This window comes from Abrus precatorius, unplaced genomic scaffold (assembly GCF_003935025.1).
Source record: "Abrus precatorius isolate BTA unplaced genomic scaffold, Abrus_2018 Scaffold9, whole genome shotgun sequence".
NCBI lineage: Eukaryota > Viridiplantae > Streptophyta > Magnoliopsida > Fabales > Fabaceae > Abrus > Abrus precatorius.
In genome coordinates, this window is record NW_020874439.1 from 27906412 (window position 1) to 27923026 (window position 16615).

At 30.2% G+C, this 16615-nt stretch overlaps 1 protein-coding gene and 1 non-coding gene across 4 annotated transcripts; both read left to right on the top strand.

Annotated features, from left to right (window-relative positions):
• Positions 1-3994: 3994 nt before the first annotated feature.
• Positions 3995-15742, top strand: LOC113848988 (SNARE-interacting protein KEULE-like). 3 transcript variants are annotated; one of them, XM_027478476.1, is made up of 22 exons: positions 3995-4223; positions 4325-4487; positions 5879-5937; positions 6458-6539; positions 7983-8061; positions 8948-8998; positions 9096-9192; positions 9291-9323; positions 9889-10014; positions 10127-10318; positions 10415-10498; positions 10580-10678; positions 10800-10876; positions 11902-12001; positions 12610-12735; positions 13378-13473; positions 13619-13738; positions 13814-13891; positions 14530-14720; positions 14979-15069; positions 15159-15248; positions 15344-15742. In XM_027478476.1, exons 2-22 carry the CDS (start codon positions 4415-4417, stop codon positions 15395-15397), a joined length of 1998 nt encoding a protein of 665 aa, XP_027334277.1. In that variant the 5' UTR covers positions 3995-4223; positions 4325-4414; the 3' UTR covers positions 15398-15742. The 3 variants fall into 3 exon arrangements, with proteins under 3 accessions (XP_027334277.1, XP_027334278.1, XP_027334280.1); XM_027478477.1 differs by having other exon boundaries at positions 4017-4223; positions 11905-12001; positions 15344-15645; XM_027478479.1 differs by lacking the exon at positions 3995-4223 and having other exon boundaries at positions 4404-4487; positions 11905-12001; positions 15344-15646.
• Positions 15743-16524: 782 nt separating this feature from the next.
• Positions 16525-16615, top strand: TRNAY-GUA. Its single transcript is given in 2 exon segments — positions 16525-16561; positions 16580-16615. It is a non-coding gene; the product is annotated as a tRNA-Tyr (tRNA).

Sequence of the window (16615 nt, forward strand, 5' to 3'; positions counted from 1 at the left end):
ATTTTAGTTTCTAGCACATACAATAATCAATTATTTTAATTTATGTTATCACTTAAATGTTAGTTGTTCTAACAAATAAGTTTATTTATATATTAAATATTAGTTAGACATGATATTTAATATTTAATAATATTTTATAAAAATATGTAATAAATTAATTTAGTTATTATAAAATTTTAAATTTAAACCATCAGAACTTAATTTGAGTAACAAACAGTTTGATATAAATTAAGTAAACTTTTAAATTTGAGTTTTTGTATATGAAAAAATATCTTTAATAGATTCCTTCATCATATTTCGGTGCTTGATTTGAATTAAATTTTGATTAAATTAGATAAAAAAAATCAAAAAAAGTCATGTAATTATTAAATATTATATATTATGTTCAACTAGTATTTAAATTTAATATTTATATATATAATTATTTTATTTGTTAAAATAATTAATGCCAAAATAATGATATAAATTAAAATAATATTTTATTTAATTTATGAATTATAAAAACAATAGATATTAATACATTAAGAATAACATGATATTTTGTTTAATTTACAAATTATTTTGTTAAAATTTATAAATGAGACCACATATATATAAAGTGATCAGTTAAAGTGAGAGATTTTTGCTGGAAATTAAGTTCAAAAGTACCAGAAGACAAAAACTAAAAATAAGAAGTTAATATGTTCTTATTGTTAAATTATAAATTTGTATCTCAATTTCTAAACCAAGGTAATCCTCATACTTTCTCATTCTCATCCGTTTTTGTGTTTTTCTTGTCACACGACACATTTTTTGAATTTTTATATTAAATCAACCATTGGTTTATTCTTCTTTTTATAAAATTATTAATCAAATAAAATTTTCAATTTCATTAAATTTCTAATAAATGTTATATTTTTTTAATCATTTAAATATTATTAGTGCCGTTTTAACTGTAAATAATTAGTGATTTTGTTGTACATTTAATAAAAATTATTAAACTAAACTAAAAATTTTAAATAAATAATTTTAAATGTATTATATATTTCTAAGATATCAATTATTTACAATTTTTATAATTATGTATATAGTTTATTTTTAAAGGAAATAAATTAAACTATAGTAGTGTAAGTTATACTTACTCTTACACTTTTAAATAACTAAATTAAACATTTTTTTAAAATTATTTATTAGATTAAAAGTTTAATCATATAAATTACATATATAAAATCTGAAATCGATTTAAAATTGTTTGATATCTTATTTATATGCATGAAATTTAATGTAATATATACATTTAAAATATATGAAAATAAATATTCTTTTAATTTTATTTTTTAGTTATTCAATTTTAAGAAAATATCACGCAAATAATATAAATAATATATAATTATAATTAAATAGTTGAGTCGATAAAAAATATTTTTTAATAAGTTATTAATGATATAAGAATTGATGTAATTTACTTCAGTTTAATTTGATATTTTATTGTTTTTAAATATAAAATAATAAATTTTAAAAATCATGTGATCTATGAATTTAAAATTATATTTTTAAAAAAAATTGAATTACACCTGACATGCACATGTAACAAATTGCTATTACCATAATCTAAACTTTATTAGACATTATAGATCATAAGAGAGTCTCTACAAGCAAATGGAGTGCATTGAAGCTGCCAACAACAGTAAAACTACTAACAAGCCAGATAATATTAAAATTGAAGTACAGATGGCTTCCTCCCTTTCGAACCTTAGATCATATTTCATTGCAGACGGGGGTCTAGCAAATTAGATGCAGATGTTGCAGCATGTAGTGGTTTGCTGAGAGGAAATTATGGTCAACGAATCAAAGGTTTTTGCTATAAATATTGGCATGAAAAGTGTTAGTGTTTGAAGTTAGCATGGCTTTTGGGTTTTACATTCATAGAGCTTCATTTGTACTCGAATGTGGTGGGAAGTGTCTCAAAGATCAAGCAAACAACGGTAGTGCACAAGCTCCACAACTATTATAATTTACATGTTTACAGGAGAGGCAAATAAATGTGTTAATGCTTTAGCTAATTTAGGATGTTTACATTCACCTTAAACCCATTCTCTATGATAAACCTCCAGGTAACTCATTTGTTGTCTTTTGAATTGGTAAGAGTTACTGCACTCAAGAATCATTGCTTTGTAATTTGCTTTTGGATTTTTAGCTCCTTTCCCTTTACCTAACAAAAATCCATTGTTACCAACTTCTATTGTTTAATTTTTTTTCCTTCTTTCAGAAATTCTATTGTATGAATTAGAGTCGTACTTGTAGGAAGTGAGACATTCGGTTAACATTTTTTTTTCTCATGAAGAGCTGCATAACTTTTTGTTTTTGAATGTGCGTTTATTTTTCATTTACGAGTGCATTTCATGCATTGCTATAAGATTATTTCCTTTTCTTTTTTCACATTTTCTTCTCTACTTAATTATTATTCTTTAATCCTTTTGGCTTATTGGGTTTCTTCTAAATCCCAATTATTGTTTTTTCTCAAAATGTCAACTTTTTCTAAGTCTGATACACATTGAAAATTAGTTGTCTTCCATTATCCAAAATTAATTTTAAAAATTAAAATCAGTTTTCTCATCTCAAAACAATAGTTTGTAAATTTACCTTTAACATGTAAAAAAATATAATTAAAAAACCCTATTCTAATTAAGTTTTGTATATATATATATATATATATATATATATAGATATATATACACACTAAAATTAAATAATACTATATATCAAGTAAAACAATATCTGTAATAACTTCATTAAAAGTTAATTTTATCAATCAAATTGTTGATTATGGTAATAATTTTGTGAAAATTATAATTTTTTTTACATAATTTAAACATTTGTAAACAGGTAAACTAACAATAATTATTTAATTATATTTAAATAACATATTATCATTTAAAATATATTAAGATAATAAAATATCAATTAATACTTGAATCATGTAAAATTTATAGAATTACAAATCTTTAATTTAATTAATTAGATTGATAAAATTTATTTTAATGAAAAGTTATTGAAAATATCACTTGATCTTATCATTTCAAAATAATTATTTTATTTTTATCTAATAAAACAAATTTTGTAGATTTCTTATTATATTTTTTACAAGCAATTTCAGAATTCTTTAATGCTAATGAGATTTTAAAATATTATAAAATTTTGAAAACTTAATCATATTTATTTTAAATATTATTTCTTGTGAAATTTAATTATATTTTAAAAAATATCTACTTATTATTGGTGATAATTAATTACTTTTTTACACTATTGATTAAATTTATGCTTATTAAAAAAATAATATAAGACAATTATAACACAGCTTTTGCTTTTATGAGCATCATATATTTTCTTTCGGAGTTTTAAAAAAAACATAAGAGAAATTAACACAAATTACGAGTTTTTTAAAGTTTTATAAAAGTTAGCACAATTAAATACTCTTAAATAAAAATTATATTTTTCTTTTTTTTCTTCTAAATTCTAATCCCTCTTGTAGAAGTGTTTTTCAAAAACTTAGTTTAAAAACAATTATATATATATATATATATATATATATATATATATATATATTCAAATTTCATACAAAACATAAAAATTTAATATTCTCAATTTAAAAATTTTGAAAAACTTAAAAATAATTATCCTACTACATACACCTTGAGGGCAAGTGGATATTATCTCACATAATTATTGTATGATTGTAATGTATGAAAATGATTTCTCTAATCATTTGTAGGAGTCATGTTAAGCAATTGGATTGGATATAGGCAGTATAATTATGTATTATAACAGCTATAAAATTAAAAAGTTGGATACAGTTTTAGAAAAGAAAAAAAGGAAAAATGCCAAATTGGATAAAGTAAGCGAATCCGATATGTAAAATAAAGAATAACAAATTAACAAGTTGGATAACGTTTTTGAAAAGAAAAAAAGAAAAAGGAAAAATGCATAAAAGTAAAGGAATGGGACGAGACTCACGAGAGGAAGGGAAAAAGGTAGGAGGTTGTTGTATATTGTACAGAGGCGCATTATAGCAGAATGCGTTGGCGTTAGGGGGTGGAGCCCACTGGCGGTTCAGCGACATGCGGTTCCGGCTCAGGACCTCGTCCTCAATCGGTCCACTCCGCTTCTCGGAAATTTCTTCACCTCTTACCTTTTCCATTTCCACCTCCTTCAATTTCAACACGTCATGCTTCCTTCAACTCTCGGTAATACTTCACCTTCAACTCATTCATTTCCATTCCCTCTCACTAACCTTTTTATTTATTAAGATTTAAGAAACCGTTTCCGTTTTTCTTTTTGCTCACAGCTTGACCAGGTTTCCGATTAGTCGCCGATCTCTTCTTCTGCTCGCGATCAATCTCCGATTGTGGTCTAGGGCACAGAGACAGAGATCACCATGTCCTTGTCGGATTCCGATTCCTCCTCTTATGGCAGTGAATACAAAAATCTCAAACAAGTTAGCCGTGAGCGTAGGTCCCTCTTCCTGATATTATTATCATTATTTTAATTTCATTCCTGATTCGTTTCTCTCATCAATTGCCTTTAAGTTCACAACTCACTCCAAGTATCTATAATCTAGTATGAACTTGTTTTTTTTTTTTTTTCCGCTTTTGGTGCTGTTAGTCAATGCTAAACAGAGTCTGCTCATGGTTGGTTTTCGATTTCTACGGTTTTCTTCACTTTGTCATTGCACTTTTCATCGCATATTGGTTCTGATCTCGGTGAATACAGATGTAATGTCTTTGGCGATTTTTATATTTATTTTTGGTTTGGGAGTGTTATTAGATAAATGACAAAGCATGTGAAGAGAAGCCATCGGCCAGTGTGTTAAAATGCGAATCTCTGTGGCCGTGGCTCCTGTTGGTAATGCTAAACAGCGGATTCGATTGCTTTAAGGGGAAATCTGCAGAAGTTCTACTTTATCGGGATTGGAATCTTCTGGTCCTGAAGCTAAGGAAATTGCTAGATTGACATTCAGCCATTACTGTATTGTATCTGCACTTTCTTTTGACTGGTGATATCACAATGAATATGTTTAAGAATAGACCACTGTACATGAGACTAGTATGCCTTATTATAATATTCATAGATCCCTGGAAATATAGTAGGTTGAAATGATCTGAGATTTATGATGTTAAAAGTAGGAACCATTTGCAACTTCTGCTTTTGAGGAAGTCTACCATCTTTTTGAAGCTCCATTTTCTCTGAAGCCTTAATTGCTGCACTGATCTGACTTGCTTTTGCTTGACTCTTGCTACTTACCTTTTTAAGGGATGAAGTGGTCTTCCTACTTCCTGGTATCCTTATGGTGTGAAGCTCGTGGATGTTTAGAAAACATGTACAGAGACTGACTAGCTTTGGTTGATTTATGCATCTTTCTTGTTTTCTGGATTTTTGCATTTTTTCTTTGTTTATTAGTTGGTTATCTTTTTGTTTGCTATTGTACATCACTTGTTTTCGTCTCTATTTGTATATCTACTTTGTCTCCCGGAAAGAATATAAGGAAATTACAAGATAAATGAAATCACTTCAAATAATTTATAGTTCTTTAAAGAGCTGAGCGATCACTCTGCTATTGTACATGCCATATGGATTTTTTTGCTGTTAATATCAACACCAAACTCAATACAGCACTGTTTTATCCTTCCCAATAGCAGATAGATCAATTGGAAGCTTAAAACATGTTTTGAATTGTTGAAGTGGGTAATGCCTTTGCAAGGATTGCATCTTTTTGCATTTTCGTTTTCTTCCTTTTAACATTTTAATAGTAAATTACTTAAAAGTTAGCCATGATCAATTGTTTTCTGGTCTGATCATTTTATTTAACTTCTGTGTTTGAAAATTTGAAAATTTTCTGCAGGATTATTACATGAAATGCTAAGGTCAGCAAAAACAGGGGACTCAAAATCTACATGGAAGGTATACGATGCCCTTAGTTGAATGAATTCTGCCTCATCTTTTTGAACTTAACATGAATACCGATGAACCCACCCTTCTGTTTGTTTTAGCTTCAATTTGTTGTTTCATTCTAGGAATCTGTGAAAGTTTCACTTTGTGCTACTGATGATTGGACATAGGACAGATTTAACAAATCTTTTCAATATTTTACCTTCTTATGAGAACAGTCAATTGGCTAAATCATTTGTTTGGAGTGCTTGCTTTATTCATTGGATGTATGGCCATGTGTTGCATGTCCAAGTAATTACATGGTATCAAAAACCTTTCATAAGCCTTCACTGAATAAAAAAATCATTTTGGAATAGATGATTCATTACATGGTATTAGAGTCTCGATGACCAAGTGGTTTAGATTATAAATTTTAATCCACAGACACACTTATTTCTCTTTCAGAAAAACTTCTTGGGCTTGAAAATTACTAGAAACTTGATGCTTCCGTTATTTACCATCTTGTATTGGTTCATGAGTTGCTTGTCTGCAGGTACTAATAATGGACAAACTTACTGTAAAGATAATGTCTCACTCCTGCAAAATGGCTGATATCACCGATGAAGGTGTTTCATGTAAGAGTTACAAGATTGATTCTTAAGTAGTAACTTTTTCTTCTATCCACTGTCAGTATAGGACTTTCCATTAATTTTTTATGATTTGGGTTATTCCATGCTTGTTAATTTATTTTCTGATATTCAAATGTAAAGTTTTTTAAACTCCAAAGACTGTAATCTGAATATATGCTACTCAAGATATTTTAAGCAAGTGTGTTTAATTTTGTGTGTTTATTCATTGTTTCTAATACCCTCCTTTTGCCTTCACTTTCCTCCTACCAAAAGTTGAATGAAAAAAATACCTAAAAAGTGAGTTTTAAAAAAAGAACAATCTTGTTTCTTATCTAGCTTGATGCAACTGAAGAATTTTGAGTGTAGTAGTAATGGTGAGACAGGTGGAGTAGTAAATAGATAAGAGGGTAATTACTTGCTCTTGTAGTTGCACCTGTATTGTGGAAAATTTTGACTTATAAATGAAGGAAAATGATTTCATTTTACTCTCTGTCCAACTATGCATAATATCATTCCTTCTTATATAACATTTGAACTCTGGGAAAAATCTGACCCTTCACTTGCTAATTGCTGAAATTTATAGTCATAACTCATTACTCTGAGGTCTTTGATTGACAGGAAGAAACTTATAAGTTATAACTTGGATTGACTGTTATCATCTTATCATTGTCTCTAAGTAACAACTAATTGAGCTGTGAATTCTAGTGAACTAATTCTTTTTGAATTGGGAGTTCTAATGGATGGGTTGTTTTTAGGCATTGATTTTAAGGGTTATGGTTAGAACTCTTAGTGAGAATGGAATAGAAAGAAAAGATGTGAAACAAAAGAAGTATTGAATGGGATTGAGTATTTGAGTTGCCTTCCCCTTTTTGGATAATTAACTAGGCAAGAAAGGATAAGGTAAGTGGTTTTAATTATAAAGTTTCAATGTAACCCTTATAAAAATGTAATTGATTCTATTTATGAGGTAAAATAGTAAATGACAAGTTTTAAAATAAAGCAAAGATATTCGTATTCCCCCTTGTTTCATGCCCACTTAAGGGTAGTTTAGAGGATCCCTTCATTCCACTCCTCCTCATAAATTTTTTAACTTCTAAACAAGGGGGATTATTTCCTTTTCATTCTTTCTTCTTCCATTCAACATTAACTGTTAGCTGGTTTTAAGATTTGATGCAAGTTTTGTGCCTTTAGAAATTTAATTATAACATTGATATATTCACACTTATTTGTTAAACTTATAGCTTTTGCTTTAATCATACGTCTTTGTTAAGCTACAAGTTTTAATATACTCTAATCATTCCTTTAAAAAAATAATTTTCTGTATTAGCAACGTTGGAATTGATTAATATGAATATATGAAAATAGACACAAATTATTTAGTAAACACCTGTATTTTCCTCAACTTGTTCTATTTCGTGTATGGTGTGAGATTTTGTTTTGTTTTTGTAGTGGTTGAAGACATATACAAGCGAAGGCAGCCACTGCCGACCATGGATGCTATATACTTCATCCAGCCAACCAAAGAGAAGTATATATCCTCTCTCTCATGTTTGTGATGTATTTAATGAATTGTCTTAAATTAACATGAGATTGCTTATGGACTACTGAGGCTGATTTTCTTGTGGTCTGTGTCGTGGTTGCTTTTTGCATGATTCTGTTAGCTCTAGAAGAAAATTGAACTTGCTCATGTTGAAGATTATTGTTTGGCAGCATGTCAAAAATACTTGTGGTGAGAAAGACTAAGAATATTGATGCTGCCCAAGAAAACAAAAGGAGAGATTTTGTTGCTGATAGTTTTCAGTTATAGCATTGTTGTTTTGAAACTGTTAAAATAATTTAATTTCATTGTTCATGACTCCTGTTTATTTGTCTGGTTGTTTAGTATGTACATTTTCAAGTTTGTTGTGAAGTATGTCATTATGCCCATATACATGCAGTATAGAAATAATTTTGGGAGTATAATGCTTGAAAATAAAATCATAGTTGTTGTAGGGTTTTGAATTTAATATTTATAATTTCTTTTAACTTTTATTCTTTGATCTTCTATATTCTCTACCAATTAATTTCCTTTTTTATTTTTATTTTTTATGAATCTGATTCTTTGTTTAATTTCCTCCATGTTTACTACTCAGCATTTCATAAATTATTCTGTGTTTTTTTAATTTTTTTACTGGATTTCTTTAATTATACAAAATGTATCATGACACTAACTATTTTATTGTCATTCTCTCGAACACTTTGTTTCTCTCTCCCTTCTAATAATGCACATATCATGTAAATTATTGAATGGTAAATATTCTGGACTTTTGTGGATGTAAAATTAGTTCCATATCTAATGATTATATAGAACTTTGATAGGGTTTTAAAGAATTGTTCCATATCTAATGATTTTCCTTCTTCATTTCTGTTGGCAGTATAATTATGTTTTTGTCAGACATGTCTGGAAGGAAACCCTTATACAGGAAGTGGGTGATTTTATATTATCTCCTGTGAGATGAGTTCAAGTTCATCTTGATTTCCACTTATTGGTTTTCAAGCCTGTTTTATTCTTTGCTTTTGTAGGGCATTTGTTTTCTTTAGTTCATCAATTGCCAGAGAATTGGTAATGGACATTAAAAAAGATGCACAGGTATTGCCTCGTATAGGTGCTCTGAAAGAGGTGAGGATTTTTTATTTATGATCTGCATGTAAATTGAATTTTCCCCCTAAACAGTTTCACATTTTCTTCTTGTGACTTTTTCCCTCATTTGAATGCAGATGAACTTGGAATATTTTACCATAGACAGTCAGGTCCGTGGTTGTATTTTATTTCATTTGTTGATCATCATAAACTCATCTCTTTTCATATGATACTTTCCTTTTGTTTCATTACTTAGTAAGTTTCAAAATTTATGACATGTAAAAGTGCACCTTGTGTTTGTCCAGTTCCACATAGCCATGAATGAGTTAAGTGATAGATCGTGATGTTTTTCCAGTAAACTAATTAGAATTCGTCAACTGTTGAAGAAAATCTTATTTACATACAGTGTTTGTTCTTCAGAATGCTGTATAAACTGAATAAACAAACTCTTCTTGTGGCTGGATCTTATAGATACCTGACAAGTACTAAATTAAAGTTTTATCAGAGAAGAGAATCATGGAACAACCATGAAATATGTGAATTGAACATCCTATAATGTCTGCAAGTTGGGAATTTTAATCATTCATGAAACCTGTTTTCTGTGGTTCTTTCCTTTGATGAAAATTTATCAAACTTCAAATCTGGTCATTAGGATTTCTTTGTTAGTATCTAATCTCATCATCATCCCATTATTTGGTGTCCTCATTCTTGTGGTGTTTTGTCATGATAATGTAGGGTTTCATTACAAACAATGAGAGAGCTTTAGAGGACCTATTTGGGGATGAGGAGAATAATCGTAAAGCTGTTGCATGTTTAAATGTGATGGCTACTCGGATTGCTACAGTTTTTGCATCATTAAGAGTATGTAGTCAATGCTTTGCTCTTTGTGATACAAATTCAAAGCTTGCAGTCTATGTTTATTGTTCCAAAAAATGATTGAGAAATCTTCTGAATCATGTAAATATTCTTATAGGAATTTCCTCTTGTTCGCTTTCGTGCTGCCAAGTCCCTAGATGCAACCACAATGACTACTTTCCATGATCTTATTCCTACAAAACTTGCTGCTGGTGTCTGGGACTGTCTTATGAAATATAAAAAAACTATACCTAATTTTCCTCAGACTGAGACCTGCGAGTTGCTCATCATTGATAGAACTGTTGATCAGGTTTCTTATCTCTATTTGCCAGTCAGAGACTTGTAATATTATTTCAATAAGCTGTATCATTTTGTTTACAATGAGGATGCTATTCTGGATATGTAGATTGCTCCTGTGATACATGAATGGACATATGATGCCATGTGCCGTGATTTGTTGAATATGGAGGGAAATAAATATGTTCATGAGGTATTCTACAATTTCTTTTACCCCCTCTAAATCGTTGTGTTCTCTTTCTTGTTATGAACACAAATCTATGGTATTCTTAAGGTTCCTAGCAAGACTGGTGGTCAACCTGAGAGAAAAGAGGTTCTCTTGGAGGATCATGATCCTATATGGCTTGAACTCCGTCATGCACATATTGCAGATGTATGTCCCACTTTTACTATTTGGTGTTTATTGTTAAGACCTTAGAGCCTACTATTTGGGGTCATCTCTTCTATCTAACAATTGAGCAACATGAACCTTTGGATATTGATGGCTCTGACAGGCTAGTGAACGGTTGCATGAGAAGATGACCAGCTTTGTTTCAAAGAACAAAGCTGCACAAATCCAACATGGTTCAAGGTAAGTCTTAGTTTGTGGTTGTGGTTTGTTGATGACGTTGTGATCTAAAGGATATTGGTTCTGAACTATTGTAGTTATTTTGTAATCAATATTCAAAATAAAAATTTGTTTAAATTTGTAATTCTTATCAAAAGCTCTTATGGCTTGAAAAGATATGGAATTTTTTTAGTTTTTGATGCTCAGCTCTATGTCTAGCCATTTCAGAAATTCTTCTTCTTTGTGTGCTTGTGTGCAAGCATGCGGGGGCACATGCGTGGTGTGTTGATTACTGCCATTAAATATTTTAGTCAGTTGTCAGTTTCAGATTGCTACTTACCACCCCAGGCTACTGCAAATGACATATTTGGATGTCATTTCACAATGATATCTGCACCGTATAAATTTGTAATTTGACCATTTTCAATTTGTTTGGCTTCCCTTCTAAATAATCCTATGCTTCTTTAACATCATGGAGTGAAGTTCCAACAGAACTACCTTTGTCACTTCTTGAACATCCCTTTGAGCATTCATTCCCTTTCTATTTTTTGTTTGTGTTAATTTTTAATTTTACACTCAAGAGTGGTTTTACCCAACATTAGGAATATGTATTGTGCATGGCTGACTTTCAAAGTTGAAAAGTATTATGGGCAACTGACAAAACTCAACAAATAATTTTCACTTTTCTCATGTATAGTTTTACAAAAGCACATTTGTACCATTTAGCATTTTTCTTATATATATTTTTTCTATTAACATACCCCCTCATGCAAGAGCTCTTTGGGCAAAACCGGTGGAGTGTGGACAATCTATAGGCCCTCTTGACCACTTGGTCAAAGGACCAATTCTCTTAAAAGCTTGTATATACTGTTGTATAAAATGATCATGTCCTTGATTTGGAAAAATAAACAAGAAGCATGTTTATTTTCTTGTTGAAATAGTTTGTCCTAAAATTTAATTAAGCCTAGATCTGTGAGTGATGGAAATGTTTATTCATTATCTAGTTGCTGTTATCATAAACTTCTCACAACCTTGCATTTCATTTATAGAAGTGGCAGTGGTGAAATGTCAACGAGGGACTTACAGAAGATGGTTCAAGCACTTCCACAATACAGTGAACAAATTGACAAACTCTCCCTCCATGTAGAGGTTAGTTCTTTTATAATGCAAGATGCCCTAAAATAAATGTAATTGTTGTATGATATAATTTGTTAAAAAAGTGCTATTTCCACTTGGAAACTGTGCAAGATACCTTCTATGGGGTGTTAAGGTACTCAATGAAAATTCTTATTGTATTCTCTGGTACTGCATTTTAATTGGATGTAGATTAATTAGTTGGACATTTATTTGAGTTTTGTTTTTGCCCTTATTACCACCTTCTCCCTGTTAAAGAAAGAGGAAGAAGACTTGACAAGATTCTTGCTGATTGTGACTGAATGAATAACTTTTGCACTAAAGTTTATCTGATATTTCTGAAAATTAGTTCTTTCTTCACCAAGTGACATTAGGGTATTGATTTGTAATTTATTACAATAGTGGAGCAGATTATTGTTAAATATATGTATATAGTAATAGTGATAGAAATTTATCTTTGTAATTATCTTAAATATTCTATAATTATTATGATTATCAATATAAATATATGTTCTATTATGTAGTTGAAACACGTGGATTCATGTATATGTTCTCTCGCTTTTCTCTCTTTCAACAATTATGGTCACGAGGTTTCATATGTAAAGATGAGCTTCTTTGTCCAGATTGCAGGAAAAATTAATAGAATCATTAGGGAATCAGGACTAAGGGAACTTGGGCAGCTGGAGCAAGATCTTGTTTTTGGAGATGCAGGAATGAAAGATGTGATCAAATTTTTGACTACAAAAGAAGTAAGTTATTCTAAGATGGGACACGAAGAGGGTGTACATTTGATAGACAGCTGGAATCCAAAAGTCAAAGTATTGGTCTAATCTAATAATTTTCCCAGAGAAAGAATCTCACTCCAAGAGAAATTAATAGCCGATGGAGAATCTCCAAGGAATAAAAGCTTTTCTGAAATTTTTTTATAATTGCTAAAAATGACAAGGAACATATATCAATAGAAGGTTACAACCTGACTTCCTAAAAATTGACTAACTGACTCTGAAAACCAGGACTGGTGGGCCTGTGTCATAATTATTTTAATTTAAAAATAACTGCGATAAAGCACTTAACCACTGCAAAGCACTAAGCTTGACAAAGTGGTCACACTACGTGACATACTCCATAGACCCCTATTGAATTGAAACAAATGACATAATGCATGAAAGAATAGTTTCTGCTGATAAAAACTGAAAATAAAGTGCTGTTATGGTTTGACTTTGACCCACGTGCCCTTTTGATGATATGTATTAGAGGTTTATCAACATTTTTACCTAGTTAGCGGATGAATAAAAAGAAAGCCTTTTATTGCTAAAAATGCTCATGAAATGATAAATAAAACTTTTGCCTTTTCGTTTGTTACAATTCATTTAAGTACTATTTTTATGCAGGATACAACTCGTGAAAATAAGTTGCGCTTGTTAATGATTCTTGCAGCCATATATCCTGAGAAATTTGAGGGTGAAAAGGGTCTGAACTTGATGAAGGTGTAGTTCCTTAGACTTGGTGTCAGCTAAATTGCTGCTTGCTGTTCATTTAATATCTCAAAGAATAAATACTGTTATTAATCTGTTTCCTAACACCTGGAATGGTGCTATGCACTATTTTTCAAACATTTCAAATGCTTTTCAGGTAGCTAGGTTGACAAATGAGGATGCGATTGCCATAAATAATCTGAGAATGCTTGGGGGAGAACCTGAAACTAAAAAACACTCAACCGGTGCTTTTCCTCTTAAGTTTGATATGCACAAGGTAAAGATAGTTTATAGTTTTATATGATTTTTCAGTGTTATGTTAGATCTGAGAAGTGATTCATTAAATTGTCAGAAAAAGCGTGCAGCAAGGAAAGATCGTACTGGTGAAGCAGAGACATGGCAGCTGTCACGTTTTTATCCCATAATAGAGGTATAAATTAAGTTAATAATATTTTCCTACATAACTATATATTAATTTTTATGAAAGTTTCATGGGGATGATGTAAGGCTACTGTTGAACAATCCATTTTTGGTATTTAATTATGAACTGTGCATGATAGATGAGCTTTTGATTTTTTTTTCTAGTTTTCTGAAGAATCAGATGTAGTTGGTTGTTTGAATATTCCTTCAAATCATGTTGTAAATATGCTGGTTAACAGAGTAGGGCAATCAACTGGTGGTTATTTGCTGCTTGTTTGGAAGAATTTATGGACAGCTTATAGAAAGAGCATATGACTGACATAATCTCTTTTTAACTTATTTCAATAAGTTTCTTGGTTTAATTTATCGAAAGAAGTTGTTTTTAGCTTATTTCAATAAATTTTATGGTTTGATTTATGACATAAGCCATTATTTAAGAAAAGCTTATTGAATAAATACTTAATGAAGCTGTGTATTCAAACACACCCATCTCTTTTAGTCTCATTGTAATTATTAAGAGAATACAGGACACTATATTTCTGTATCATGACATTTATAATTTATAATATTATCTTTATGATGATTTGCTCGGTTGTTTATAAAGATTTTAGAGCCTCATATATGGTGATTGGATGGTCCATAATTCAGGAACTCATCGAAAAAGTTAGCAAAAATGAATTATCAAAAGAAGACTATCCATGTCTAAATGACCCTAGTCCAACTTTCCATGGTACACCTTATGCTGGATCAGTAACTCAAAATCCTCCTGCTCAATCAATGAGATCAAGGCGCACAACAAATTGGGCTCGACCTAGAGGCTCTGATGATGGATATTCAAGGTTTTACTTTCTTTCCTCCCCAATACAAGTCGGTAATATGATGATTGCTTCTAATAACTTATTTTTTAACTTCATTCATGAAGCCTGTTCTCTTCCCTCTTTCCTGCCACCTTATTATTCTTCCTAACTTTGTGAGTTGAGTACTTGTGTATCCTTGCATGAGCTTGCTGTTATGTAGATAATTTGTTGGAATTGCAAACTAGGACCTGCCATTCCAAAGCTTACGTTTAATCTTTATCTTTTTCTGCTGGCATATAGTGATTCGGTGCTTAGACACGCATCCAGTGATTTCAAGAAGATGGGGCAGCGAATATTTATTTTTATTGTTGGTGGAGCAACCAGATCTGAGGTCTGAATAATATTTTGATAAGATGTTGCTATGTTTACTTTTTCCCTTCTGGGTTTTCTGGTCTGATACCTTGTTTTAATAATCATCAGCTTAGGATTTGCCACAAGCTTACTGGTAAACTGAAGAGGGAAGTTATTCTGGGCTCGTCAAGTCTTGATGATCCTGCACAATATATTACGGTATTGAAGTGTTTACCTTTTCTCAAGGTCAAACGTGTTCCTTAAATTGCAATTTGCCATAACCGTCCTTGCATACTGTTTTTTGTCTATTGTAGAAGTTGAAGATGCTAACAGCACAGGAACTTTCATTGGATGATCTTCAGATATGATGTTACGGACTTGAAAACTGGAAGATCATCTTCTGCTTGTCAAATATACGTGTTGTAACCATATTGTTTATTCATCTCATGAACATTCTTTGGACATTTGACCTGTGGTACGGCCGAGCCATTGAATGTCAAATTGTGCATATGGTAGGAACTTTTCGTTGTTAGAAACATTTTTTCAAAAAAAATTCTGGTAAAGGGTATTCATTTGAATAACACTGTTTCATTAAAGCCGTTTTTCTTTTGCAATGACACACTGATACTTAAGCTAGGTGGTAGATGAGTGCGTGGATTTGGAAGTGTTTCTTCGAGATTATATAAATAAATATGACGTCAGTTTGTTGGAGTTTGGGGGTTGGTTTGCAGCTTAGAACACATCTCAATTACACTATCTTCACTATCACTGTCGGTACATGACATTAATGTGGCAAATAAAATGTTATTTAATGGAATGAAAAATATATGAAAAAGATTAAAGATCTTATACCGTTGAATGTTTAATGATGAAATATAAGTTTAATTTTTGACGGAAGTTTTGGTGAAAGGAAATAAAATAATAAGATGTATAAATTGTACATTCTCATACTTTCATCATCTTAAATACATGAAATCTCGATTAATTCAAATTTGTTTCAACTGGCTCAAATTTCTATTTTTGTTATTTTTAATCTCAATGAAAGGTGAAGATGAATTGTTAGTTAATGACTTAATATAGAAAATTAATTGAAAGGTCTACTAAATTTACACGAGGATTAAGGAGTAATTAAAACAAAATGATGTTTAAGCTATTTTATTAGTAAATAAATAAAATAAAGTTTTTATAATCTGTATAATTTTTTCCATTTTAAAAAAATTAAGTTGAAATTAAATATACGTAAAATATAATTTTAATCGTATTAGCAAATTTTAGGATAAGCATTAAAAGAGATATTTAAATTCCTTCTATTAGTAAACAATTGCGTACATATGTAAAATATGATTGATCAAAATATCTCTTTGATGTTTTTTTTTACAACTTTATTATTATAAATATCTTTTATTAATTCTGAAATAAAAAATTTGTTCCTTCTTTCTTTTCTTTTTCCTTTCAATACTTACTTTTAAAACATGTAGAACACAAAGTTCACAAGCCGACCTTAGCTCAGTTGGTAGAGCGGAGGACTGTAGTGGGAATATCTCAAAGTAATCCTTAGGTCGCTGGTTCGAATCCGGCAGGTCGGA

Excerpts from the sequence above, each read along its gene's own strand:
- LOC113848988 (XM_027478476.1), top strand. The coding sequence starts at position 4,415 with ATGTCCTTGTCGGATTCCGATTCCTCCTCTTATGGCAGTGAATACAAA. Across the intron at positions 13,739-13,813 it reads TTAAGTTTGATATGCACAAG|AAAAAGCGTGCAGCAAGGAA; the intron begins GTAAAGATAGTT and ends TTAAATTGTCAG. Across the intron at positions 14,721-14,978 it reads TCTGATGATGGATATTCAAG|TGATTCGGTGCTTAGACACG; the intron begins GTTTTACTTTCT and ends GCTGGCATATAG.